General features: G+C 38.2%; 1 protein-coding gene across 1 annotated transcript in view; it reads left to right on the plus strand.

The window, feature by feature from the left end:
- Positions 1–453, plus strand: part of THNSL1 (threonine synthase like 1) — a 7,138-nt gene extending 6,685 nt beyond the window's left edge. The window contains exon 4 of the mRNA XM_006773821.2: positions 1–453. This exon is cut by the window's left edge and continues 19 nt beyond it. Coding sequence (XP_006773884.1) covers positions 1–389 — 389 coding nt within the window. The 3' untranslated portion in view covers positions 390–453.

Below are 453 nucleotides of genomic sequence, written 5' to 3' on the forward strand. Positions count from 1 at the left end.
TAGCCGACTGGTGCTCTGAGGGAGAGTGCCTTGCAGCTATTCACTCCACCTACAATAATTCCGGGTATATTTTGGATCCACACACTGCTATTGCAAAAGTGGTTGCAGATAGAATGCAAGACAAAACTTGCCCAGTGATTGTCACATCTACAGCTCATTACTCAAAGTTTGCACCTGCTATCATGCAGGCCTTAAAGATTCAAGAAATCAACCAAACGTCGTCAAGTCGGCTTTATTTATTGAGTTCATACAATGCATTACCTCCACTACATGAGGCTTTATTAGAGAGAACAAAACAGCAAGAGAAGATGGAGTACCAGGTCTGTGCAGCTGATGTGAATGTCCTGAAGAGTCATGTGGAAAAACTAATACAAAATCAATTCATATAAGTTTTCTGAGTAAAATAATTTTTTTTTTGTTAATAACCATGCAATAATAAATCACAAGAATTGA

The sequence above is a fragment of the Myotis davidii genome, unplaced genomic scaffold, assembly GCF_000327345.1.
Source record: "Myotis davidii unplaced genomic scaffold, ASM32734v1 scaffold86, whole genome shotgun sequence".
NCBI lineage: Eukaryota > Metazoa > Chordata > Mammalia > Chiroptera > Vespertilionidae > Myotis > Myotis davidii.